This window comes from Herpailurus yagouaroundi, unplaced genomic scaffold (assembly GCF_014898765.1).
Source record: "Herpailurus yagouaroundi ecotype Mexico unplaced genomic scaffold, PumYag 166, whole genome shotgun sequence".
Taxonomy (NCBI): Eukaryota; Metazoa; Chordata; class Mammalia; order Carnivora; family Felidae; genus Herpailurus; species Herpailurus yagouaroundi.
The window spans coordinates 18,260,726-18,286,887 of record NW_024412407.1 but is presented as its reverse complement, the minus strand read 5'-3'; the positions used below and the strand labels follow the sequence as shown (position 1 = coordinate 18,286,887).

The 26,162-nt window shown below is 40.9% G+C and overlaps 1 protein-coding gene and 1 long non-coding RNA gene across 8 annotated transcripts in view; one reads left to right on the top strand and one right to left on the bottom strand.

Moving 5' to 3' along the window:
* The window catches only part of CAPRIN2 (caprin family member 2), a 46,179-nt gene extending 33,813 nt beyond the window's left edge, over window positions 1-12,366 (bottom strand). For 3 of the 7 annotated variants that reach the window (XM_040488511.1, XM_040488513.1, XM_040488514.1), the window contains exons 1-3: window positions 12,173-12,366; window positions 10,792-11,057; window positions 8,742-8,804 (exon numbers count right to left, since the gene is read on the bottom strand). In XM_040488511.1, the coding sequence (XP_040344445.1) occupies window positions 8,742-8,804; window positions 10,792-11,043 (315 nt within the window). In that variant the 5' untranslated portion in view covers window positions 11,044-11,057; window positions 12,173-12,366. Of the gene's footprint in view, window positions 1-8,741; window positions 8,805-10,791; window positions 11,058-12,149 lie in introns of all 7 variants that reach the window. The other 4 variants (XM_040488508.1, XM_040488510.1, XM_040488509.1 and 1 more) reach the window with 3 other exon arrangements.
* A 117-nt stretch (window positions 12,367-12,483) lies between these two features.
* Window positions 12,484-17,847, top strand: LOC121038754 (uncharacterized). The gene is made up of 2 exons (XR_005794489.1): window positions 12,484-12,703; window positions 17,677-17,847. It is a non-coding gene; the product is annotated as an uncharacterized LOC121038754 (long non-coding RNA).
* Window positions 17,848-26,162: the final 8,315 nt, after the last annotated feature.

Genomic DNA, 26,162 nt, shown 5'->3' with positions numbered 1-26,162 from the left:
CAGGCACCCCTAGAGCCTGTGGTTTTCAAGAGCAGTGAGCCAATAGTATTCCTCTGTCAATATTCATTCACTACTCAAATATAGTACACAAGTAGCAGAATGAGGATCACAAATAAGCAACTTCAAGAAATTTATACTATGGTAGAAAAGACTTGTAAACAATTACCTATAACAGACAATTAAGTATTATAACAAAAATATTGTAAAATGTTTAATGTTTATTTATTTTTGAGAGAGAGAGAAAGAGCGAGCGTGAGTGGAGAAGGAGCAGAGAGGGAGACACAGAATCTGAAGCAGGCTCCAGGCTCTGAGCTGGCAGCACAGAGCCCGATGTGGGACTGAAACCCATGAGCAGCAAGATCATGACCTGGGCCAAAGTCAGACACTAAACAGACTGAGCCACCCAGGAGCCCCCATATTGTAAATTTTTTTAAGTAGGCTCCACGCCGGGCATGGAACCCAACACAGGGCTTGAACTCATGACCCTGAGATCAAGACCTGAACTGACTGAGCCACCCAGACCCCCCCAAAATATTGTAAATTCAAGGGGCATTTTTTAAGATTTCACAGAATAACAAAGTTGGTAATTAGGAAAGGCATAGATTTTTTTTTTTAATGGGACTTTAATCTGTTTGGAAAAACAAAGGGCTAATATGAAAAAGACCAAGGTGGGAAACTTGTCTAACCACATAAAGATATACAGTATTTTAAAGTCTCCATATTTAAAGTAATATAGTATCCCACTTCTAGGTAGCTACCCAAAAGAAATGAAAACATATATCCACATAAAGACTTACATGCAAATTTGTATGGCAGCATATTCATTATGGCCCCAAATAAAAACAATCCAAATATCCAGCAATTGGTAAATAAACAAAATGTGGTATAATCATTCAAAGGAACACTCATCAGCAATAAAAAGGAATGAATTAATGATACATACTACACCAAGGATGAACCTCAAAAACATAATCATAACTCGAAGAAGCCATATGGGAAAGACTATCTTATGTGACATATCCAGAAAAGACAAACTTATAGAGATAGAAAGCAAATAAGGAGACAAAAAGGAATTTGGAAGGGTTACAGAAATGTTTGAAAACTAGATTGTCATGGAAGCTGCATAACTCTACGAATTGACTATAAATCATTGTCTTATATACTTAAAATGGGTTAATTTTATGATCTATATATGATACTTCAAAAAAGCTGTTTTAAAAACAATCTGATAACATAAGCTTTTACAAAAGTATAGAGTCTACCTATATACTGCTATATAACTACGTACTACCAGCATTAGCATAAATTAGTATAATAATTTTGGAAAAGTTTGGCATTTTTACCTATGAAGTTAACTATGGGCATACCGTACAGCCCATGATAGGTAATTTTTCAGGTGCACCCTGAAAAATTTCACACTTGTGTCTCAATAACACATAGGACATCATCTACTCACAAACTACTACTAAGTAGAGAAAAACAAATAAAATATAACTACTTTCCTTAATATAAAAATCCTAAACACAATGAGTGAAAGACAAACTGCAGAACACAGTATGGTAACATTTATTATAAGGTACGAAAAAGCAACTCTAACAGATTCAAGGGCAACAAACAAGTGCTATTAAAATAAAGCAAGGAAATGGCAGTGGGCAGCTCAGAGTCAGGTTACAGTAAAGAGAAAGAAGTGGGAAGGAGTTTTGGTGGTGTTGGTAATGTACTACTGGAGTTGAATGGTGGATTCTGATGCTTGCTTTATTATGCAGTATAACCTAGAAGCGACACTTAGTTGCAGCTGTATTATTTCATAATAAAAAAGACGAAGAGGTTTTCCAACTATAGAACCTTGCACAGATAACATAATCATAGTATACAGCCCTCAGAGGTATATAAAACCAGAAGGGAATACTCCCTCATATTTACTCCCAAATGGTATTAACTTTAATTCAAGAAAAGCAGCATCAAATGGGAACTACCTTAACTTCCCATCATCCAATGTGAATACATCCTTTCTTCCTCCCTTTTTTTGCTTACTGGAGGAAATATCCTTCTACCTTCTATCCTTTTCAATTACGTCTTCATAAAAAATCTTACTCTATGACTCCCTTTTAAAAATCTTGAATTTCTCACTCTCTGTTGATGCTTAAACTAGTACTTAACAAGTTCAAGTCTTGGGAGCCTGGGTGGCTCAGTTGTTAAGCATATGACTTTGGCTCAGGTCATGATCTCACAGTTCGTGAGTTCGAGTCCCACATCAGGTGAGCTCAATCTCTGCTTCAGGTGAACACAAGCCCCGCTTCTAGTAAAACACGAGCCCCAGGTGAGCCCCACTTCTCTCTGGATATCTCTCTGTCCCTTGTGGGATTCTCTCTCTGTCCCTCGCTCACTTGTGCCCTCTCTCTCAAAAACATAAATATAAATAAATATAATATATAAATAAATACAAGTTCAAGTCTCCCCCAATCTAAATAAGAAAAATAAAAAGCGCCTTTCTGGCAACCCCCTCCTTTCAATCTCAAAGTTTCAAAAATGGCTACACAGTCTCCATTTCCTCTTCAGACCTTATCAACCTGGATTCTGTTTCCATCATTCCACCAGAACTATCCTGGCTAAAGTAAGCATGTCAATACCACCTTTTAAATCCATAGATCTTTTATAACTCTCATTCTGGTTTCTCAGAAGACTTCCACACAAAGGCAACTTCTGGCTCTACAAACATCTCTTTGTTTTTAGTAACACTAAACTTCCATTTTTCTCCTATTTCTCCAGCTTTTTACTTACCAGTAATTTTTCCATAAACTTCTCTCACCCCAGTTTTTAGCATTTACAAAATAAACAGGACCTACATCACAGAGATGTTGGCCAATTCAAATCACTCAAAATGATACCTGACCCTAAAGTTGGCTATAAATATTTTTAGCCTTTATTATCCAAACATTAAATGTCAAAGTTCCTCTGTCCTAGGCTTTTCTCCTTTCTATATTCTCATCCAACATAGTCTCATCTTTTCTTATGGTTTCAATTAGCAACCACACAGTTGAGCTTAACTGTAGACTAAACTTCTTTGTGCTCCAGACCTGTAACTCAAACACTTATTCGATATTACCCACCCCTTAATGTTTCACAGCCACATTAAAAAATCAGTGGTCCTGGGGCGCCTGGGTGGCGCAGTAGGTTAAGCGTCCGACTTCAGCCAGGTCACGATCTCACGGTACGTGAGTTCGAGCCCCGCGTCAGGCTCTGGGCTGATGGCTCAGAGCCCGGAGCCTGTTTCCGATTCTGTGTCTCCCTCTCTCTCTGCCCCTCCCCCGTTCATGCTCTGTCTCTCTGTCCCAAAAATAAATAAATGTTGAAAAAAAAATTAAAAAAAAAAAAAAATCAGTGGTCCTGGGGCACCTGGGTAGCTCAGTGGGTTAAGCATCTGACCTTGGCTCAGGTTATGATCTCATGGCCCATGAGTTTGAGCCCCACGTCAGGCTGTGTGCTGACAGCTCAGAGCCTGGAGCCCACTTCAGATTCTGTGTCTCCCTCTCTATCTGCCCCTGCCCCGTTCATGCTCTCACATGCACTATCTGTCTCTCTCAAAAATAAGGAAACATTAAAAAAAATTTTTTTTGATCAGTGGTCCAAAATTGAGCTTTTTATCCTCTCCTCCCAAAACCATCTTCTCCTCTAGGGTTTCCAGGCCCAATAAATGGTTCTGCCACCCATCCAAGTGTTCAAGCCAGAAACCTGGAACCCATTCTTGGCTCTTCCTTCTACTAGATCCTATCACCAAGCTATGCTAATTCTATCTCTTGAATCTACTTTACCCAAACTCCTTTGCTGCTACTTTGGTACCAGCAAGATATCTATAACCTCTGACCAAGACTACAGCCAACCATTATCTAGTCTTCTTACACCCACACTTACCACCTCCAAACCATCACTCACCCTTAAAATTGATTTTATTACAAATCTAGTTATTTTCTGCTTAAAACTTATCTGTATCATTTATGATGACCTTAAGAAAAAACACAGTCTTTAAATGGGAAATAAGGATGTACATGTAGCTTTCCCATTCCAACTACATCACTCCATCGATACTGGCTTTCTTTCCAGTCTCCTCTTTGTAAAAACATTCTTTCCCTACTCAGGACTTTTACACATGCTAGCATCTGCCTAGCCTGCTCTTCTTCCTCCTTCCCCATTTTAACTTGCTAAGTCCTTCTCATTTTTTAGGTCTGAACTGAAGCACTTCTTTCTCAAGAAAGCTGTCCTCAATTCTCCAAACTAGGTTAAATTCCTCATTACAATCCATTATCACTCTGTACCTCACCCTAACACCATCACATTTTTATTTACTTATTTCCTACCTCTTTCTCATCACACTGTATCTTTGAGGACAAGGATCACATTTGTCCCTTACATCATAACCCTAGCATTTAAGCCCAGAATCCCCCAGTGTAAGTACTTAATATATTATGGTTGAATTAATAAAACACAGTTCAGAACATGATTTTAGGCTCAAATATGCTAAAGATTCTTGGGGCACCTAGGAGGCTTAGTCAGTTAAGTGTCCGACTCTTGATTTCAGCTCAGGTCATGATCTCACAGTTTGTGAGATCAAGCCCCAAGTCAGGCTCTACGCTGACAGCACAGAGCCTGCTTGGGATTCTCTCTCTCCCGCTCTCTGCACCTCCCCTACTGGCATGCACATGCACATGCTCTTTCTCTCTCAAAATAAATATGCTTTTAAAAAAAAAAGTTTTAAGAAAACATGTTAAAATTCTCAATAGAATTTTTAAACTTTTGATTAGAATCCTATACTGAGATTTCGGTTTCAAAAAAAGAACACTAGAGGGAGTAGGGCTGATGAACTGAAAAGGAAGGTCTCAAAACAAGGATATTAATTAGGAAGCCCATGTAACATTGGAGTGGTTTGCCTTGACAAGGCCAACTGCTATGGGACTACAAAGCAGAAAAGATTTCATATTATTTAATAAAAGAGTTTTGTATTATGCATTAAATATAACATAGGGTCAGAGTTTAGCAACTAGAGATGGCTGCCAAATCTTAATTTTTTAAAAGTTTCACTGACGCTGAAAGTACCCATTTGCCTTTTGCTCAAGCACTCACTTGAATCTCAGTTCTCTACTTCAAATCCAGATCTGAACCAAAATAAATATTAAAATTATAAATGGGACTCTAAAAAACTTCATTAAACAATCTTACTATTTCAAAGGAAAAAAATCTAGGTTTATATTAGAAATCTCAATGAAATCTTATTAGTCTTTAGCTTAGTCTTGACAGGTTACTTAAGAGTTACCATTAAAAGGATTACAACAGCCATGCAGATCATAGAAAGTTTTATTTACAATATTAAGAATATCTGTTGGGTTAAAGAAGATTTACAAACTGAAATTACAAAATTTTTAGCCAACAATATTGAAAATACAATATCAAATGTATAGCTAAAGCAGTACTTGAAGGAAAATTCACAGCCTTAAATGCAAACCAATGGGGGGGAGAAAAGAAAAATGAATTAAACACTTAATTCAAAGTTAGAAAGTGAAGCAAATAAAACAAAGGACAGCAGAAAAAGAGAAAAACTAAAACAAACCCAGAAGCTAATTAAAAAAAAAAAAAAAGAAGCACTAGCTAACTTAATTAAAAGTAAACTGGGAAAATACAACCACACAAAATTAGAAATAAACAGAAAGTGGGGCACCCAGGTGGCTCAGTCATTTGAGCATCCAACTCTTGATTTCAGCTCAGATCATAATCCCAGGGCCTTACTTTGTAAGATAAGAACTGAACAGAGGAAGGACAAGGTGAAAGAAAAACTGTCTTTTAAACTATTGCCTAATTTCTGAACTATGTGAATTATTACCAGCTTTAAAAACTAAACTTAGATTTTTCTAATTAAATACTACACTACTAATGACAGTTCTGAGGGATCAGATTACAGATTTTTTTTCTTCCAATTTATCTGCATTTTCTGAATTTCTACCTTAAATATATATTGCTTATATGAAGAGATGTTCATTCCCATAAGAACCACAAACTAAGGGTGCCTGGGTGGCTCAGTCAGGTAAGCATCCAACTCTTGATTTTGGCTGTCATGATCTCACATTCATAAGACAGAGCCCCATGTCAGGCTCTGTGCTGACAGTGCAGAGCCTGTTTGGGATTCTCTCTCTCACACTCTTCCACCGCCCCTACCCTGCCTGCACGCTGTATCTCTAAATAAATAAACTTAAAAAAAAAAAATTAGGGGCACCTCGGTGGCTCAGTCAGTTAAGCGTCCAACTTCAGCTCAGGTCATGATCTTGCAGTCCATGAGTTCAAACCCAGCGTCGGGCTCTGTGCTGACAGCTCAGAGCCTGGAGCCTGCTTCAGATTCTGACTTCCTCTCTCTTTACCCCTCCCCCACTCACACTTTGTCTCTCAAAGATGAATGTTAAAAAAAAAAAATTTTTTTTTAAAGTACCACAAACTATATCCTTAATTTTATCTAAAAACATAACATTCATTTTATATTTAGTAAATCCTTTTGTAATAAATATTTTACATGTCTGCTATATTCTCTAAACTATTCTAAGTAATAGGAAAACAGCAATGAACAGACAGAATCTCTACTTTAATGAAATATACATTTTAAGAGAAAGACAAACAAAGTAAACTTTATAGTTTGTCAGAAAAGCACTACTAGTTAAAAAATTAAAGCAAGGCAAAGAGCTAAGGAGTGTGAATGGAGGAATGGAGGTATAGCGTTGTCAGGACAAGCCTCACTGAGATGACCTTCAAATAAAAAGCTAAAGGAAGTTGGAAATTGAGCCATTTAGACACCTGGGGAAAAAGCATCCCAGGCAGTAGGAAAAGCACACAGTGCAAAAAGCCCTGAAGCAAAAGCATGCCTGGGATGTTTGAGGAACAGCAAGAAGGCCAATGTAGCCGGAATGAAGCTAGGAAGGGACAGAAGTACAGGACATGAAATAAAGATGTGAAAGGAAGTAGCAAGCATATTTTGTAGGACTTTGTAGGCCACAGTAAGGACATTCTGCCATGATGGGAACCAATGGAGAGTTGAACAGAGGAATGACCAACTGACTTGCATCCAAACAGGGTGACTGAGGCTACCATGTTGAGAACAAGCTTGGAGATACAGCAGAAATAGAAAAACCTGTGAGGAAGCTATTACAGTAATGTAGATGAAAGATGATGTGGCCTGGACCAGGATGGCAGAAGCAGAATTTGAGAAATGGCCAGTTTCCGGATTTACTTTGAAGGTAGAACTGACCCTGCTAATGGGCTAGATGTGTGGTATCAGGAAATAGATGAGAAATTCTCCAAGGATTTTGGCAACTCCATCCTTTTAGTTCCCCAAGCCATTAACTGACATCATTAAGATTAGAGGAGGAACAGGTTTTGGGGGTCGGGAGATGCCAAATAAGCAACTGAACACAGGAATCTCGAGTTCCAAGGGCTTATCTATTGGCAACATAAATTTGGCAGTTGTCAGCATTTAACTCAAGAAATAAAAGTTAATGCTACAGAAGCAACATGTAGTTATAAAGACAGTAATGAAATACTGAGACTACAGTTTACCTGGCCAGAGCTCTGAAATACAGCATGTCCTTGACCTTTGCTAGAGAGCTTCCATGAGAACCACCAACCTCCCTCTCCCTAACCCCCATATTTCCCCAAAATCAAGAATACGACCATATCAGAACACTTCCTTCAAGGATATTTACACAAAGAAAAATATTATCACTTCAAAAGTTATTGAACATACCATGACTACTTTGAGAACAAAGCTATGTTGAAATGCTGGATGCCCAGCTAAGTCCTCTCACCGACTATGTGAGCACATCATTCTCAGAGCTCACACAATTCAAATCTGTGCCTCAGCAAAATTATAATTTACTACATCACAAAAATTCTAGGTCAGTGAAGAGGAGTCAATAAGGGAAAAGATCTCGAATGCCAGTATCTGTGATACACAACCAAAAATCTTAGTTGAAAAAGATGAAGATGATAGGTCTACAGACTAGATCAAATAACTTTTAATTCTGTCCCTTCTTAGCCAAGAGATATCAGACAAACATCAATTAAGCATTTTTATTTCCATATTGCAGAAACTTTCACCACATTAGATAAAACTTGCAGATACGAGGTATACCACAGACAAGTTAAACAATATTTTTAAAAGTTGCAAATACTCTTTCATACTAAAGTTAAAAAAAAAAAAAAAAGGCCAGGTATCAAGTAAACATGCCTCCTGAGAGGTGACATAGCAATCGAAGATAGAAAAGTAAGGAGAAAATACAAAAGGATTAAGAAGCAAAAGGAGAAAACCTAGGCAAGCTAGAATAAATACTCTTTTACATTTTAGAGCAGAAAGATGTCAGGTTTATATATACCAGTGAACAGTGGAAAGCTAGTCGTCCCTCCACCTCTTTAGTTCAGCCTAACAAAAGTTTAACTTAAATCCGTATGTTTAGCAATAGTCTATATTTTCACTCTTATTTAGCAACCCATACCTCCATCCATACCATCTGCTAGTGCAAAAGAAGTCTGTAAGATCTCATAAGTGAAGGAAAAAAAAGTCTTCTGAAAAATCTAGTGGATTCTCGCTCTTCTTTATTGGCCTTATCAAATCTTTGCTCTCACCAATCCTGTCTAGAGTTTTATTAAGAAAAAAAAAGAAAAAAAGAAAAAAGCCAACAAGTGTGACCCAAGGATTATACACTACTTACCAACTGATCTGGATTAAGTTGCTCTCCATTTTTCAGGCGATCCTTGTAGTCCTCCAGTTTGAGCTACAAAAGAGAAACTTGTATCTACTGTAGTCTCATACAAAATTCTGAAAAAAATAAACTAAATACCAGACTGTTTCTTATGAAAACAAAGTTCTTGAAGTATGCTATCAATCTGTAAGAATACTGGTTTACTACAAGGCAGGCAGCAACTGTAGATAAGATCCAGCCAGGGAAAAAATATTACAATCAACATTAGTGTGGAATTAGAAAAGTTAAGCAGTAATAAAACTCTTCTCTTCATGGCCTCTACTTACAATCAGACTACTTAACACACAGACACTTAACTAGTCAATCATATGCCCCTACCCCAGTGGTGCTCAATCAGAGATAATTTTGACCCCCAGGGATCTATGGCAGTATCTGGAGATGTTCTTGGTTGTCACTACTTGAAGGATGAGAGGGAGGTGGAGAATGCTACAGGCATCGTGTGACTAGAACCCAAGGATGCTGCGAATCATCCTACAATCCACAGGATAGCCCCCCCCCCCCCCACACACACACACACCCTGTCTGCAACAAAAGAATTATCTGGCACAAAAACGTCAATAGTGTTGGGGCGGAGAAATCCTGTTCTAACCTCATGCTTAAACTATTAGTTACCTGTTGAATTACGTGGCATTTGTCGAATAGCAAACTTCTTCATGGAAGTGTAGAAATGTAGAAGATATTTTCTCTAGCATTATAATAGACTTAACTCAAAGCTTTTTTTCTATTGAGTTTCATATTTCAGTGAATACATGACAAATTGCATTTATTGTCCCCAGAATAATGACATGACCCAGTACAGTATTCTAAAAGCAATGTTTAGGCTTCTCCCATATTGGCTTTATAGTTTTAAATTGCTTTTCCAGAAGCTTGAAACAAAAGCATTGTTACTGACCAGGTAAGTATTCAAACTTAAGGAGGTACTATATTTACACTAGAGCATGTAAGTATATACATATATGTAGTTCCTCCACCTGGGAAAAAGACATTAATGAGTCTCCATCAACAGATCCTGCTTTGAATAGATCGTGCTTTGACTAGTTTCCCATAGTGGCAGGGAATTTGTGCTGACCCAGGCACACTCACCTTATCACACTTGTGATCAACTGCATGCATTCAAAAGACAACTGATGAGAGCTAGGGTTACAGAGAAGCTACTAGTAACTGGTCTTTCTTCCCTACCTTGGCATGGGGGGTGGGGGCTGGGGGGAGACAGAGTCCACCAGACTCTTAAAAATCTCTTCATACTCCTCCATTAAAAGCAACTTTCCTATGGTTGAACTAGATCCTGGAATAAAAATATGTAAGTGTTCCCAGGTCCAGATAGTCAATCACTCACCTTACTATCACAAGCAAAAGAGAATCATGACACAACAAAGCAACGTGCAGCACTGTTTCACAGGCTACATGACTCAGGAAATAAGGAATGATTTGGATCTTTACATCAGCATTTACTGTAACATTGGGCTGATTATAATTTGAGTCTCTTTATAAGGCTTTCTACAATGTTCACCTACCAATCTTAAACGATCACCTAGCAACACAAAAATTAGTGCTAAAACCTTTTCTGGCTCTCCCATCGCTGAAGCTTCCAATGACTGCAGCAGCTTTACTGCAATATCAACTGCTGCAGAAAGTCACAAGGAAAACAAGCTAAAAAAAAAAAATCAGGCTATTACTCATCTATGAAAAGAAACATTAATACCACACTCAAAGAATTAATCTGACTTAAAGTTGCTGGCTCTTCAAGTATTTCAACAGCAGCATGCATAGTAATTTTACTATGAGGAATATTTCTATTTAGTTATGCTGAGAAATCAAATAAAATGCTTAATATACCCAATATTTAACCTACTTGTATGTTTTCGGCCAGCTAAATCCCAAGGTTAGGTAAATCTTTTAGGAAAGAGTACCTCTGAGCCCTGACAGAAAGCAAAAATGCCAGTTCCCTAACCCTTATTAAAGATGGTACATATACAGGGATGGGAGGGAAAAAAGTTACCTTCTTTTTCTCGATGTTTCTAATTTTGTGTTTAAGGCATATGAGTCCATTATCGATATATGTCTCATATGCTTGGGAAGGAGAGGCAGCAGAACTGAGAGCAGACTGCAAAGGGCTCATGGCCCGCTGGCTTTCCCCATGCTGACTGTGGTTCACTTGGGGCTTGGCTGACTTCATATTCCCCTCTCTTCCCTCCTCTGAATGGCCTGAAGGTGACTGGTAACCAAAAGGAGATGAAGAGAGTTGCACCATTGAAACAGATGAAGCTGAAGGAAGGAAGGAAAAAAAAAAAGTTAAAAGTAAATTAAGACTAGAGGAGGCCATGGAGATTCGAACTTCCCTGAAAAATCTAGACCCACTCCCTCAAAATTCTTTTGCACAGAAGTGAGCTCAAAACCCAGCGATGCTAGGTACTGTGTTTCCATCTTACTACTTTTAAGGAGATTAGTGCCAAGTGCTAGCGCCTTTACGTGGGCAAAATCTACAATACGGGGGATGTTTCCAGAAATTCAACTTTCCACATAGGGAGAAGAACTGCTAATCAAGCAATGGCTTCAGAGCGCCTCTCTTCTCGTAAGGGCAATCCACATTCTGAATAATTTGTATGGTCGAATGATGACACACAAAAAAGCTCTCCCCATTAGGACCTTAAGGCAGCCTTTGTAACCTCTTTACGTTACCCTCACCACTAGCCCCAAACGCAATCATAAAAACAAGCCCATTTAAAAGAAAAATTCCCAACACACAATTCTTTTAGAGCCTCATTCACTAACTGAGGAGTAGCTTCTTGAACAAGACCCCTAACTTCCCTTTGATTGCTCTGGGGCCTACAAGGCAAGTCCGTCACTGCTGCACATTTGTAGCGAGGTGCTTGCGAGCGCCCCGAGTTGGTTTTCTGTTCTGTTTAGACTAACCCATAACCACTCACACCACACGGGTTTAAAGGCTCATCCTCCCGAGCCTCACACCGCTCTGGTCAGCGGTCCTCGCAACCTTCACCCCCGCGCATCCCCTTACGGAGCACCCCAAGGCAAGGGCATAACAGGCCCCATGCACGCCAGCACTGATCCTCAGTCCCCGCAGCGCCCCGCGCGAGAGTCGCCTCTTTTGGGTGGTCACTTAAGTGCCCCGAGGGCACCGACCCCCGCCCTTCCCACAGCCTCCGGACGCCCCGGCACCAGGCTGGGGCCCCGTGTGCAGGTGCCTCTGGGGAGGCCGACCCGGAGAAAAGCGCACGGGCCACCTGCCCTCGACGGCCCCGCCCCGGGGATGCCGAGCTGCCCTTCCAGCTCACCGCGGCAGCGGCCGCCCAGCCCTGCCCTGCCCTGCCCTGCCCTCCCTACGCCGCGTCGACCCACAGGCCGCCGCAGCTCGGCTTCACCTCCGCTGGCCGCCGAGGCCGCTGCCGCTGCCGCAGCCCGGGCCCGCCTTCGAAAGCCGGCGGGAGCCAGGAGAGCTGCGGAGGTGGACCGGCGCCACCCCGCACTTGCGTCTCCTCCTCCCGCCTCCTCCCTCTCCCCTCCCTGTCCTCGCTGGCGGCGTCTGCGGCGCCGGGCGCTCCGCCGACTCAGCCGCTCTCGCCCAGGCCCGCCCTTTCCGCCGCACGGAGTTTATATAGGCGCGCCCCGCCCCCATCCTCCCGCACGCGCAGCCTCGGGCCGCCCCGGCACCGCCTCCTTCCGGGGCCCCTGCCCCGCCGCCGCGGGTCGCGGGCCCCGGAGGGCGTTTGTTCCAGGCCGGGCTGCGGCGGGAAGTCGGTCGCGAGAGGGCGCGTTCTCCCCGCGATTGCGCAGATTGCAGGGTACCAGGTGGGCCCGGTGTGTCGCCGAGAGCCAACCGGCGGTAGACCCAGCAGCCCTGCCTAACCTTGCTGATTGCGAGCGGTAGCTAGAGGATGTGCGACCTTGAACAGGTGATTTCGATCGTCCGAAAAGGGCGGCGCGCCCTTTGTGGAATTGCCAGTGAAATGAGCTTGAGCTTCCCTTGGTGGTTTAGGTGGGCACTCTTGAAGTGCTGGCGTGCCTTTGCCCTGTCAGATTCCATCCTTCCTGGTCGGGTAGGGAAAAATCACTGTTTCTCCCGAAAGGACTCAGCCTTTGACAGCAGAATGCCCCGAATCAGCATGGCCATAAAAATGGAGTGAGTGACTCCGCAACCTTCAGTGTAAGATTGTTTATTTAGGCTGTGTCATTTGTTGCTTTGAAGCAGGTGGATTTGTTGGCACTCAGAGAAAAGGCTGATAAAAATGTTGGTAAGGTTGCATAAAATCAAGAAAAAAGGCTGGAAACACATCAGTGTTTCTGAAGGAAGGCATAGTGTTTAATGAATAAGGGAGGGGGGAGGGGGGAAACATTCAGCAACATCTGGGCCTCAACATGTGTCCAGCTATTACACCACATAGAATTGATTTAGCTCCTGTCCCTGAGGCTCTGATGAGATTTATTTAGACTGGCAAGAAAAGAATAGAGAAAAATCAGAAGTATAATAAAGGAAACAAAGGTCCAGTTTAAAAAGTGTTAGCCAAGCCCACACCAAAATTATCATGATTTTTAACATTTCTTGATACAGTATTTTGCCACTTATTATCTGTGTTCTTTTAGGTCCCTCCTGAAGTAATGTACCTTAATGTTGCATCTTAACTTTGAAACTCTGAATCCCACATGTGACCTTGAGGGTCAAATATTAGATTGTCCATTTGTTTCATTGTTTATAACTAGAGAGAACAGAAGCTGTTGAGCATGAAGGGAAACAAAAAACTGGACACAGTTTTTTGTTGAAAAAGTGAAGGACACACTTTTGGATCAATGAGAAGGCACAAAGTTACACCAGAGATTATGACTGTTGTAGCGACTGTTGTAGTCTACACTAATTAATACCTAAGAATGTTATTTCAGCCATATTAATCATGAAATATTTGCCTTCTAATTGATGAGGAAAAAATAATCTCCTGGGTCAGATAGATCGGGCCATAGGTCCTAAATGTCCCATTAGTGGAATAATTTTGAATAAACCTGTATGGATTTATTTCCCAAAATGGAGTCAAAAAGTGAACTGAGAAAGAATACAAAAACAAAAATAATTAAACGTCAAGTCCAGTAAGGTACAGTCTGTATAAGCATAACATAACATTTGTAGGAGATTGTATCTGAGTAGATAAGGTTGCAATAATGTCTTCTGACATAATTTAAAAAGTGATTGAGGAAAAAGCTTTCCTGCTAGAGAAGATCTTTTAAGCCAGTAAATCTGGCTTATTTTAGAAGGACATGCCCAGGGGCACTTGGGTGGCTCAGTCAGTTGAAGCGTCCGACTCTTCATTTCAGCTCAGGTCATTATTTCGCGCTTTGTGAGTTCGAGCCCCATATCAGGTTCTGTGCACTGATTGCAGAGCCTGCTTGAGATTCTCTCTCTGCGCTTCCCCTACTTGCTCTCTCTCTCTCTCTCTCAAAAAATAAATAAACTGATAAAAATTTCAAAAAAAGGACATGCTCAAAGCACAAATTTATTATCTATTTTCCTCTCCCCACTCCCTGTTTTCTATTGCACCTTGATTTGTCTCGCCAACTATGAGGCAGTATTTGTGGAAAGTCACCTCCAAGCTTAGCAAAGAAATGCTGTATTTACAATGTGAGTTTAAAAGAAGTGTTTTAGGGGCACCTGGATGGCTCAGTCAGTTAAGCATCCGGCTTCAGCTCAGGTCATGATCTCACAGTTCATGGGTTCCAGCTCCACATCAGTCTCTGTGCTGAATGCTCAGAGCCTGGAGCCTGCTTCAGATTCTGTATCTCCCTCTCTCTCTGCCCCTCCCCTGCTTGTGCTTAGTCTCTCTCTCTCTCTCTCTCTCTCTCTCTCTCTCTCAAAAATGAATAAACATTAAAAAAATCTTTTTCATAAAAAAAGTATTTCAAATCAATAGGGGAAGAATATATAGATTCATTCATTCAACAAATATTTATCATTATGTCAGTTATATCTCAATAACTGAGGGGGGTGGGCAGAGGACAAATAATTATTGGGTATCTGCTATGTGTTGGGTGATAGAGATACAATGGTGAGCAAGACAAATATAGCCCGTGCTCTCCTGGAACTAAGCAGGAATTCAGTAAACACTACAGGAATAACTAGCAAAAACAACTATGTCAATAAAAAAGAAAAACAAAAATACTAAAGACTTATGATGGATGGTTTGTTTGATTTCTGTAAAAACAGCCAAACTTTACAACCCTTGAAAATGTGAAGATTTTAAATATGCATTTTCTGGCAAATGTATGTTTCATCCAGGGATGGTTATGCTGTAGTCACTTAAAGTTAACGTAGCTTCATGTTGTTGAAACTGGAAAGATTAATTCACCAAAGGATGCTGAAGTTGGTAGCATGTGAGTGGAGATACGAGAAATGATCTTAGGTATTTTGTTATAGGTGATAGAAATCTGCTTCTTAGTGGCTCTACAGAGCTTTGTAAAGTATTAACGTGGGGGGGAAAAAGGACCAAGAAAAATAACAAGAGGGCTGAGAAAGACAGAGATTCTCAAGGAACAGTTAACACAGTAAAATTGTTTAAAATGTTGCACGTTTGGGGCACCTGGGTGGCTCAGTCGGTTGAGTGACTCATGATCTCAGCTCACAGTCGTGAGCAAAAGCCCTTCGTTGGGCTCCGCGCTGGGCATGAAGCCTACTTTAAAAAAATAAAATTAGGGGCGCCTGGGGGGCTCAGTCGGTTAAGTGTCCAACTTCAGCTCAGGTCACGATCTTGCGATCCCTGAGTTCGAGCCCCGCGTCGGGCTCTGTGCTGACAGCTCAGAGCCTGGAGGCTGCTTCCGATTCTGTGTCTCCCTCTCTCTCTGCCCCTCCCCCGTTCATGCTCTGTCTCTGTCTCAAAAATAAATAAACGTTAAAAATAAATAAATAAATAAAATAAAACAAAACATAAAAATTCTACATTCACATGCTTGCAGGTTCATAGGTGTCTTTTCAAGTATTTGAGGAGAGAAACTTATAAAGGACTAGCCAATATAGACTTCAGGTAGGAAAAAAGGTTACCATAATAGTTTGAGGCATTTTTTGAAAGAATTCCTGCACCTTCTAAGGTTAATATTCTTGTGGGTTTATTTTTTCATAAAATTATAGTACCACATTCCCAGTGGTTTTGTTTATACTGTTCTTCTGGTATTGGAATTAATGCATCAATAGTGCTTCACCATTAAGTCCCTTTGAAATAAAAATTACCGGAGCACCTGGCTGGCTCAGTCAGAGGAACATGCAACAACATGAAGCTACTTTAAGTGACTACAGCATAACCAGCCCTAGAGGAACCATGAGTTGGAGCCCCATGCTGGGTGGGCTCACTAAAAAAAAAAAAAAATTTTTTTAATTCTTAGGAAAGAAATGATTAATGTAGAACTTATGAATGTGTATGTGGTCAATAAAATCAAGCCCATACATCTACAATTTCTGTCCAACTTCCAGATATTGTAAAGTGGTAACAACAAAGACTGTGAAGCCACACAACACTGGATCTCATTCTAACTTCTGCCAGGGGTGATCTACCTGAATGATCTTGGGCAAGTTACCCAAATTCCCTGGGCCTCAGATCCTTGAGCTATAAGACAGAGAGAATACTACCTGCTTAACGGTGTTTTTAAGGACTTTATTTAATTTATGAGAAAGCATATCTTGGGGTGCCTGGCTGGCTCAGTCAGTGGAGGATGCAACTCTTGATCTTGGGGTTGTGGGTTTGAGCCCCACGCTGGGTATAGGGATTGCTTGAAAATAAAATCTTTAAAAAAAAGAAAAAGAAATAAGAAAGAAAAAGCGTATCTCTTGGAAGGGACCATGAAAACACATCGTCCCCTGAGATATCTTCATTTGCAGCTTTTCTGACAGTGCAGAGCCCAGCATTTCTCCTGGTAGCCTGAGGAGACCTAGAGAATTTTAGGGCTGTGAAACCCCTCCCTTATCTTAAAGATAAGGTAAGTAGAGCTTCTGGGCATTTGGGAGTTTTCTTTTTCTTTTTTTTTTTTTTAATTTTTTTTTCAACGTTTATTTATTTTTGGGACAGAGAGAGACAGAGCATGAATGGGGGAGGGGCAGAGAGAGAGGGAGACACAGAACCGGAAACAGGCTCCAGGCTCTGAGCCATCAGCCCAGAGCCCGACGCGGGGCTCGAACTCACAGACCGTGAGATCGTGACCTGGCTGAAGTCGGACGCCCAACCGACTGCGCCACCCAGGCGCCCCATGGGAGTTTTCTGAGGACCTAAAGAATCTAGGTCTCCTGCCTACTGGAGCAACGGTCATTCCAAGTTTTTCACCCCTTTTCCTTGCTGCTTCCATAGAAAATACAGAAATTTTAGGCAATTACACTGGCAGAATTGAAACTAAAAAGAATAAACGATTCAGTATTACTGTATCTTCAAAGGAATTCAGTCCTTTGAATAAGATATCTTAAAACAGTCATGTCTTTTGACCCAATAGTCCTTATTTTAGGAACTTCACCCATGGAAATAATCAGGGATATAGACAAAAATTTATTTATAAAAATGCTAATTACAGCATTTTATTTTAAGTTTATTCATTTATTTTGTGTGAGAGAGAGAGAGAGAGAGAGAGCAGGGGAGCGGCAGAGAGAAGAGAGAGAATCCCAAGTAGGCTCCAACCTGTCAGCACAGGGCCTGCCATGGGGCTCAATCTTAGAAATCGTGGGATGAGATCATGACCTGAGCTGAAATCAAGAACCAGCTGAGCCACCCAGGCACCCCATAAGTGGTGAAAAATTGTTAATGGCAACCTAGGCATTCAGTGATAGAATAATAGCTAAACAAGTTGACTCTGATCCATGAATTATAATTCAGGCAGTAATCTATTTTTTTTTTTTTTTTTTTTTTGAAAGCAAGAACTGAAGCAGAGGAGAGGCAGAGAGAGAGGGAGACGGAGAATTTGAAGCCAGCTCTGCCAACAGCAGAGAGTCGAATGCGGGGCTCAAACCCATGAACCATGAGATTATGACCTGAGCTGAAGTCAGATGTTTAACCAACTGAGCCACCCAGGTATCCCCAAATAATCTTTTTTCAAGAATATTCAAATAACATGATATTATGTGAAGTTTTAAAAAAGGCAGAATAATAACATGATATAAAACATTATTTAGTACAATAGTGATTTTGTAAAATGTTTAATTTTAAATATGCATAGAAAAAGCTAGAAGTTATTTTCCTCTATTGTTTATAGCATGTATTTATTCTATATAGCTAGCAAGATAGAAAATTTCACCCAGCAATGAAAACTACTCTTTCTAAAGATAACCACTATTAATATTTTTGCTTACCTTCCAGGCTTATTTACAAGCAAATACCTATATAGTTGTTTGTTTATTTTTTATAAAAATGGAAATATACTAAAATTTTATGGTAATTCTACCTTCGCTCAAAATATAGAAAGTATTTTTCTACTAAAACAAATTGAAGGGCACTTTGGTGGCTCAGTCAGTTGAGTGTCTGACTCTTGATTCAGTTCAGGTCATGATCTCACTGTTCATGGGATTGAGCCCCATGTCAGACTCTGCACTGACAGCACAGAACCTGCTTGGGATTCTCTCTCTCGCTCTCTCTTGCTCTTTCTCTGCCCCTCCCCTGCTCTCTCTCTCTGGCTCTCTCTCCCTCTCTCAAAATAAATAAACATTTTTTTAAAAACAGACACATTGGACTTCATCAAAATGAAAATTTTCTGTGCTTCAAAGGACACAACCAAAAAAATGAAAAGAAAAAGTTAAGTTCCCTTGAGACATGTAACTTTGTTTTGATATGGAAACAGTGTGATACATAAACGTTATTGTACAACAGTAGTTTTAAGAGTAAAATATGTAAGGTTGAAAAGGTTGAAAAAGAAAGCGAGCTCTGTCTTTTCTTATTGAGACATGTTTGTGTTTCCATTGTACTAGATAAATAAATGTGAATGCAAAATTGTATTAAAAAGAGTAAATGAAAAGACAGTCCACAGAATTGGAAAAATATGTGCAAATCACCTATCTGATAAGGTACTTATATCATCAATAATATATATTGTATTATATTATATATTTTATATGTTTTCATATAAGAATATATGAAGAACCCTTGCACTAAATAATAAAAAGATAAACCAATTTAAAAATGGGTAAAAAAAATCTGATCAGGAATTTCTTCAAAGAAGATACATAAATAGCCAATAAATACATAAAAAGATGCTCAATATCCTTGTTCATCAAAAATTCAAATCAAAACACAGGGAAATTCCACTTCACACCTACTTAGGGTGGCTACAATCGAAATGACAGATAATAACAAACGTTGATGAGGATGCAGATACATTGGTTGGAACTCTCATACACTGCTGGTGAGAGTGTAAAACAGTGTAGCCACTTTGGACAACAGTCTGGCGATTCCTCAAACGGTTAAACATACAGTTTCCATATGACCCAGCAATGCCAAATAAATACTCCTAGATATATTCCAAGAGAAATGAAAGCATATCTCCACACAGAAACCTAAACACAAGTTTTCGTAGCAGCGTTTTTCACATAATCAAAAAGGAGAAATAGCCCAAGTGTCCATCAACTGACGCGTGGATAAGTAAAATGTGGTATACTCATACAAAGGAATACTAGTCAATGGTGAAAAAGAATGAAGTACTGATACTTCACATGGCAAAGATGAACCCGGAAAACACTACATTATGGGGAAAAAAGCTAGACACAAGGACCACATACTGTATGATTCCATTTATGTGAAATATGCAGAATAGACAAATCTATCGAGACAGAAGGTAGATTGGTAGTTGCCTGAGGCTTGGGGGTAGTTTTAGGGGGAAAATGGAGAACAACTGCCAATTGTACAGGGTTTCCTTGTGGGGTGACAAAAATGTTCTAGAGTTGATAGCAGTGACGGTTGCACAATCCATAAGTATACTAACAACTGCTAAATTGTAAGCTTTAAATGGGCCAGTTGTACAGTGTTGTAGGTTGATTTGTGTCCACAAAAAGATCTGTTGAAGTCCTAACCCCCAATACCTGAGAATGTGCCTTTACTTGGAAATAAGGTCTTTGCAGATGTAATCAAGTTAGGGTGAGGTCATACTGGATGAAGGTGAGCCTTAAATCCAATGACTGGTGTCCTGGCTAGAAGAGAGAGATTTGAAGACACAGAGGATAAAGGGGGAAAGAAGGCCATATGAAGACAGACAGATTGAAACCCTGGAACCACAAGGCAAAGAACACCAAGGATTACTAACAGCCATCAGAAACTAGGAAGAGGCCAGGAGCGATTCTTCCTCCAAACCTGTAGAAGGATCATGGCCCTGCTGACACCATGATTTTGGACTTCTAGTCTCTGAACTGTGAGAGAATAAATTTCTGTTGATTTAAGCCACTTTGTTTGTGGTAACTGGTTATAGCAGCACTAGAAAACTGACATATACAGTGTGTAGATTTTAGCCTAATAAAACTGGTTGGGTTTTTTTTTTTTAATGTTTATTTATTTTTGAGAGAGAAACAGAGAGAGCACAAGTGGAGTAGGGGCACAGAGAGAGGAAGACACAGAATTTGAAGCAGGCTCCAGGCTCTGAGCTGTCAGCACAGAATCCGACACGGGGCTTGAACCCACAAACCACGAGATCATGACCTGAGCTGAAGTCAGACGCTTAACTGACTGAGCCACCCAGGCACCCCTGTTTGGGTTTTTTTTTAATGTTTGTTTGTTTATTTGTTTATTTATTTATTTAGAGAGAGCGTGCGCACATGTGAGTGGGGAAGGGACAGAGAGAGAGAGAGAGAGAGAGAGAGAGAGAGAGGGAGAGAATCCCAAGCAGGCTCTGCCCTGTCAGCTCAGAGCCTGACATGGGGCCTGATCCCACAAACCATGAGATGATCATGACCTGAGCCGAAATCAAGAGTCAGATGCTTAACCGACTGAGCCACTCAGGCGCCCCTGTTTTGTTTTTTGGTGTTTTTTTGTTTTGTTTTGTTTTGTTTTGTTTTGTTTTGTTTTGTTTTGTTTTCAGGGCTCTGGCTTTAGTTTTGTCATAAGTGGAAATTTGTATACTCTAATGGCAGAGAGCATTAGTGGTGTAGAAAGCAAAGGAAAGCCCTAACCATGCAGATTTCCCCTGGGGGGACATGAACGCATGTTTCATGCGTACAAACTGTCTGAGCTGCCAGGCAGTGTAATTCATTGGTTCCTGGGTCTTTTATTCTTTCTTATCTCAGGAGCCCTTCTCCCACCTAGGTTGAATTCTGTAACTGGGCCACAAACAAAGCAATCTTGTTCTCTCCATTTTCTTACATCACTGAGTTTCTCAGTCTATTTCAGATTCTCAGATTTTCTAGGGAGAGGTTGGACTAGAAAACAGTCTGAGACCGTTTGCATTCTTCTACAACCAAAAATTTGCCCCAAGTAATGTTTATTATCCAAAATTAGATATCGTCGCATTGGTACCTTTGGGGTTTTAGTTTACAGAGGTGACTGAGTGACAACACAGAGAGGTCAATGCCATTGAAAGAAGATCTGTGTTACTTCCATTTCCCAAGAGGAGGGTGCCTGTCATAGTACACAGGGCCACATGGGGAGCATCAGGTTTTGGTGAGGAGCAGAAGTAGAAGTGAGGGGAAGGCATAAGGTCAGGGCCCTAGTTGGGGTTTCTGCAGGAAAGACAAGGCAGAGTAAAGTAAGCGGTTTAGGATGGGTTAGTCTGAATAATTTCAGCAGGCTTGGGGCTATAGGTTGTGGTCTTTGGTTGCTGTGGATGATTTAGGGCAGAGGAAATACTGGCTTACTGTGTGAGAGTTAGTATAAGAAGATGTGTGAGTTCCAGACAAGGTGACTTGCAGGAGATGGGTAAACACTGGCTGTGATTCACAAATGCCAAATAGACCTCTAGAATCTGAAAACACAAAACAGATACCCCATTAATTATTACCTTCAGACCGAGTGTCCCATCTCCTCAAGTACACTGTCTGAGAGGTTAGCAGCTGAAATATCCTCCCTGTTGTTTGGGAACCAAACTTTTGTTCCTACTTTATTCAGTCATTACCTCTGCCCTGCATCCCTCGTAACTGCCAGTGTGTCCTAACAGGTCTCATCATGTCACTGCTCTACTATCAGTCAGAGATCAAAACTTCAGTAGCTCCCTACTGCCCTCAAGATAAAATGTTCTTTGTAAATTACTTAAATTTTACTTTTGTGTTTTTTTTTTAATTTTTTTTTTTAGCGTTTATTTATTTTTGAGACATAGAGAGACAAAGCATGAACGGGGGAGGGTCAGAGAGAGGGAGACACAGAATCTGAAACAGGCTCCAGGCTCTGAGCTGTCAGCACAGAGCCCGATGCGGGGCTCAAACTCATGGACCGTGAGATCATGACCTGGGCTGAAGTCGGCCGCTTAACCGACTGAGCCACCCAGGCGCCCCTTAAATTTTACTTTTGAATAGCTAATGCAGTACAGCCACTCTGCAGAAGGAAATATCTCCCTTCGCCCTTACCCTCACTTCCCTTCCTCCACGACGACCAGCACTGTTTCTCATGTATCTTTCTGTAGATTTTCATGCATATCCGACGAGTATACACATATATTCTCCCACCACCAACTCTTTTTTAGCCAAATGTTTGTATATAAACACTGCTGCACCTTGTTTTTTTTCCTCCTAACAGAATATCTTTGCAGTCATCCCTTATCCCTGTACAAGGAGCTTCCTCATTCAAACCAGCATAGTTTTTTGCATTGTTTAATTGTATCATTGCACCAGCTGATTTAACCAGTCCTCTAGTGAAGAATACTAAGGGTATTTCTAACCTTTTTCCATTACAAACAATGCTGTGATGGATAGTCTTATCCATATAGTATTTTGCACATTTTTTAGTGTATCTGGCAGAGAAATCCTTAAAAGCAGAATTACTGAATCACTTGTACTTTTGATAGGTGTTTCCAAATCAAATCCACTCCCTCCCCCAATAAAAGCGATAACATCTAGATTCCCATCGGCAGCACATGAGGCCTATTTATCGTCACCCTCATTAACATGGGTAGCATTTGCCATGTGCCCAGCTCACATTCCAGAGACCTGTCAGTGTTATTTACAACTGTCAGCATCTGCACCCTTGTGCCTGAGGGCCCACTCTCCCCATCCCCAATTGCAGAAGGTGTTTTTGGGGATTGGGGGGAAGCCAGATGCACAGAAAATTATCCGCCCGCCCCCATGACTTTTCAGGTCCTTCATCCCTCAAGTGGGGTAATTCTGAAGTTTCTATGTTGCATTAACTCCCAGAATTTCCCACAGGCAGCTGGCTTAATAACCTACCTTTCCTTAGCTGCCTGACTTTTTCTTTTTTTTTTTTTTTTAAGTGTTTATTTATTTTTGAGACAGAGAGAGACAGAGCATGAACGGGGGAGGGGCAGAGAGAGAGAGAGAGACACAGAATCGGAAGCAGGCTCCAGGCTCTGAGCCATCAGCCCAGAGCCCGACGCGGGGCTCGAACTCACGAAGTGTGAGATCGTGACCTGAGCTGAAGTCGGACGCTTAACCGACTGAGCCACCCAGGCGCCCCATGCCTGACTTTTTCTATGTCACTTTCCTACTTCCCTTTCCAGTGTCCCTTCCCAGCTGTCCCACCCAGCCTTCCTTGGGTGTGTTTGTTTGTTTGTTTGTTTGTTTGAAATCAAAACAGCCAAAAGTGGGTGGACACGCTCTACCTCCCCAAAAGTGATTGAGCTACTTCTTGTTAATTGATGTGAATGTTCCATATCTGTTTCATGCTCATCACAATGTGGATATTTTTCAGTCTATTGGAAACCAATCTCTTTAAAACCATTCTGCTTTAATTAAAGCTTTAAAGCAGATTTCTGTGCCAGAATAAACTTACCTATTTTAAAAATAAGAATATTTACCTTAATCTCAGGAAGAATCCTGAGAGAATGCATACTGTCTTCTGGTAGGCTGGCCAAAGAAATGATTCCTGGCCATGGAGAAGAAAGGGAAATAAATATGTTGATTTTATAGGAAACTTTTTTGAAAGATGTAGACTTTTAAAAACTTCCTAATACAGTTGCCTGGGTGACTCAGTCAGTTAAGCATCCGACTTCAGCTCAGGTCATGATCTCACTGTCCGTGAGTTCGAGCCCCACGTCATGCTCCATGCCGACCGCTCAGAGCCTGGAGGCTGCTTCGGATTCTGTGTCTCCCTCTCTCTCTGCCCCTTTCCCACTTGTGCTCTGTCTCTCTCTCTCAAAAATAAAATAAATAAAATAAGATAAAATAAATTTAAAAAAATTAAAAAATAAATTAAAAATAAAAAAATTAAAACTTCCTAATAGTTTTTTTCAAAATGCCTGACAACTAACAAGTTAAACCATACAGAAGGAGAAACGACTAAAGGAACTTCACTTAAATGTTTCTCCATTGATGCAATTTCTTTTTTCTAAGAAAGAGACTTACATTCAGACACAGGTAGGTAAGAGCATTAACAAAGTGTAGGTCAGCTTCTTACAACTTTAGTTTTATTACCTCTAAAATGGGATAATAATTCACAGGGTTGTTTTGGTGGTTAAATGAGCTAGTAGACATACTTAACATATCGCTTGGCATGTAATAAAGATTCAGTAATTGGTAGTTATTCCTATGAAGACAGTTTCTGCTCTAATGACATTGTCTACTCTGGAAGACTAGTATGGAGTTGGAAGAACACATCCCATGAGAGTTCTTGACCTTGAGGACAGCCCAGGGAAAGGAAGTAGGGCCCTACATAAAGCATTCATAAGAAAAACCCCACATGTCAGGAGGGTGCAAATCAAGAAGACAGCACAGAGTCTCTTTCCCACACTCTGCATTGTTCAGTCTGTCCAGACTTCCATAAATGTGTAGAAAGTACATCACAAGAGCTGCTACATATAAGAATCGACAGGTCTCTTGCCAATACTGGAGTTGGCATGTTCTCTTCTCTGAGGCTATTGCTTTGCTACCCTCACTTACCACGAGCAATATTAATGTCACCAATTCCAAAAACATCTTTTAGAGTTACAGCAACACTGCCTCCCCTTCAAAGCAACCTGTGCTATATTTTTCAAAATAAAATTTGGGGGGGTGAGAGGTAGAAGGTAAGAAATGGGAGTTGGTGGAGAGAAATATGTACTGTATCTATCTATCTATCTATGTATCTATCTATTATAGATATATCATGGCATCTATAAGGGCATAATGTCATAGTAGAAAGAGACCTGGCCTAAAAGCCAGGCAGGCAGAGTGCTGAGTCTGGCTCTTTCAATGATAGCATTTGTAAACTTGAGTCAACTATTTTGTTTGCCTGTAACAAGCACGTAATAAGTCGTCAGCAAGTGCTGTCAACTCTGCCTCTAAGGTATATCTCCATTCTTTCCACTTCCTTCTAAATATTCTACCACCTAGGCCAGGCTACCGTCATCTCTCGTCTAGAATACAGCAATACTCTTCTGGAGTTCTTGCTTGCCTACTGGCCCCACTACAGTCTACCCTAAACACTGAAGCAGAGAATATTTAGGCATTTTTTTAAATGTTTATTTATCTATTTTGAGAGAGAGAGAGAGAGAGTGCATGCACATGAGCTGGCAAGGGGCAGAGAGAGGGAGAGAGAGAATCCCAAGCAGGCTCAGTGCTGTCAGCACAGAGCCCCACAAAGGGCTCGATCCCACAAACCATGAGATCATGACCTGAGCAGAAACCAAAAGTCGGACGCTTAACCAACTGATTCACCCAGGTACCCCCTATTTAGGCATTTTACTTATTTTTTAATTTGTTAATGTTTGTTTTTGAAAGAGACAGAGAAAGAGCCTGAGCAGGGGAAGGGCAGAGAGAGAGAGGAAGACACAGAACTGGAAGCGGGCTCCAGGCTCCAAGCTCTCTGCACAGAGCCCGACGCAGGACTCAGACCCACAAACCACGAGATCGTGACCTGAGCCTGAATCAGACACTTAACTGACTGAGCCACCCAGGTGCCCCTAGGCATTTAAAATCTGATATAATACTCTGCTCAAAACTCTGAATGATTTTCCACCCACTTAGAAAAAAAATCCATACTTACAATAGCTCTCATAATATTAACACACCCCTAACCTCTCTAACCTTACTGTGGCTGCCACACTCTAGTGGCCCCCGTAATCCCCACCTTCTGGTGTTCATGCCTTGCATAATCCTCCTCCCTTGAGTAGGTGGGCCTGGACGTATGTTTCACCAATAGAATATAACAAAGGTGATGGATGTCACTTCCCTAATAACACTGTAAAACATCTGGTTAGGAGTCTCCCTCCCCCTTGCTGGCTTTGAGAAAGCAAACACCCATGATGGGAAGACCCCCATAGCAAGGAATTGAGGGCTGCCTC